This window comes from Eptatretus burgeri, chromosome 15 (genome assembly GCF_056783735.1).
Source record: "Eptatretus burgeri isolate ZD-2024b chromosome 15, Ebu_testis_v1, whole genome shotgun sequence".
Lineage (NCBI taxonomy): Eukaryota > Metazoa > Chordata > Myxini > Myxiniformes > Myxinidae > Eptatretus > Eptatretus burgeri.
The window spans coordinates 1,521,101-1,522,583 of record NC_140975.1 but is presented as its reverse complement, the minus strand read 5'-3'; the positions used below and the strand labels follow the sequence as shown (position 1 = coordinate 1,522,583).

General features: G+C 43.7%; 1 protein-coding gene across 1 annotated transcript in view; it reads left to right on the top strand.

Moving 5' to 3' along the window:
• Positions 1–316: 316 nt before the first annotated feature.
• The window catches only part of LOC147011300 (uncharacterized), a 50,016-nt gene continuing 48,849 nt past the window's right edge, over positions 317–1,483 (top strand). The window contains exon 1 of the mRNA XM_085857804.1: positions 317–796. Coding sequence (XP_085713930.1) covers positions 727–796 — 70 coding nt within the window. The 5' untranslated portion in view covers positions 317–726. The remainder of the gene's footprint in view (positions 797–1,483) is intronic.

Below are 1,483 nucleotides of genomic sequence, written 5' to 3'. Positions count from 1 at the left end.
CACAAACAATATTATTACCTGGGTTAATTTGGCTGATCACACACTTCAAAGGGCTACACGTTTAAAAATAAATAATCCAATTACCGATGACGTTATCATGCTGTGTGGATCGCATTGCTTGTGAGCGGTGTATGGGTATGCATCGTTTGCATATATGCACTATTGCTTTTTCCCGTTTCTTTCTGAACAATTATTAAAACGGTGAAATGTTGAAAACTGATATTAATAGTTATTATAACAATGGTTGTTGCATTTTCATGCGTACATCTGAAACATCAATCCAAATCGCAAAACAAACCAACAGCTTCGGTAATTCACATTCTGTTGTTTGTTTGGCGGGAGAGGAATTCAGGAGAGTTTCGTGAGGGAGGAAGATCGAGTGAAGAAGAAGAAGAATTTGATGAGGAAGATAAATAATTGCATGAAAAAGAGGAGGGTTTGTGTGAGGAAGGAGAGAAGGAATAAGAGTTTGTGTGAGGAAGGAGAGAAGGAAGGAGGGTTTGTGTGAGGAAGGAGAGAAGGAATAAGAGTTTGTGTGAGGAAGGAGAGAAGGAAGGAGGATTTGTGTGAGGAAGGCGAGAAGGAAGGAGGATTTGTGTGAGGAAGGAGAGAAGGAAGGAGGATTTGTGTGAGGAAGGCGAGAAGGAATGAAAGATTGAGTGAAGAAAAGTGAGTTTGTTTGTGGAAAGTGGTCACGTCAGAGATCGACGAGCGACCCATGAGTCCATGGAGCCGGACGGACGGGTGGATGAAGGTGGCGAAGCAGGAGAACCGACCACGAAGGTGACCGAAGGAGGTGAGGAGAAAGGAAGGACATTTTAACCTGGTTTGTAGTAAGGAGCCTGTGTACCGGTCGGATCGGGCCGTCGGTGTGTGTGTGTGTGTGTGTACGTGTGTGTGTGTGTGTACGTGTGAGTACGTGTGTGTATTTGTGTGTGTGTGTACGTGTGTGTATTTGTGTGTGTGTGTATGTGTGTACATGTGTGTGTGTACGTGTGTGTGTGTGTGTACGTGTGTGTACGTGTGTGTGTGTGTGTGTGTGTACGTGTGTGTATTTATGTGTGTGTGTGTGTGTGTGTACGTGTGTGTATTTATGTGTGTGTGTGTGTGTGTACGTGTGTGTATTTATGTGTGTGTGTGTGTGTGTGCGGGTGTGTATTTAGGTGTGTGTGTGTGTACGTGTGTGTATTTATGTGTGTGTGTGTGTGTGTGCGTGTGTGTATTTATGTGTGTGTGTGAGTGTGTTAGTGTGTGTGTTTATATGTGGGTGTGTGTGTGTACGTGTGTGTATTTATGTGCGTGTGTGTGTGTACGTGTGTGTATTTATGTGTGTGTGTGTGTGTGTACGTGTGTGTATTTATGTGTGTGTGTGTGTGTGTGTACGTGTGTGTATTTATGTGTGTGTGTGTGTGTACGTGTGTGTATTTATGTGTGTGTGTGTGTGTGTACGTGTGTGTATTTATGTACGTGTGTGTACGTGTGT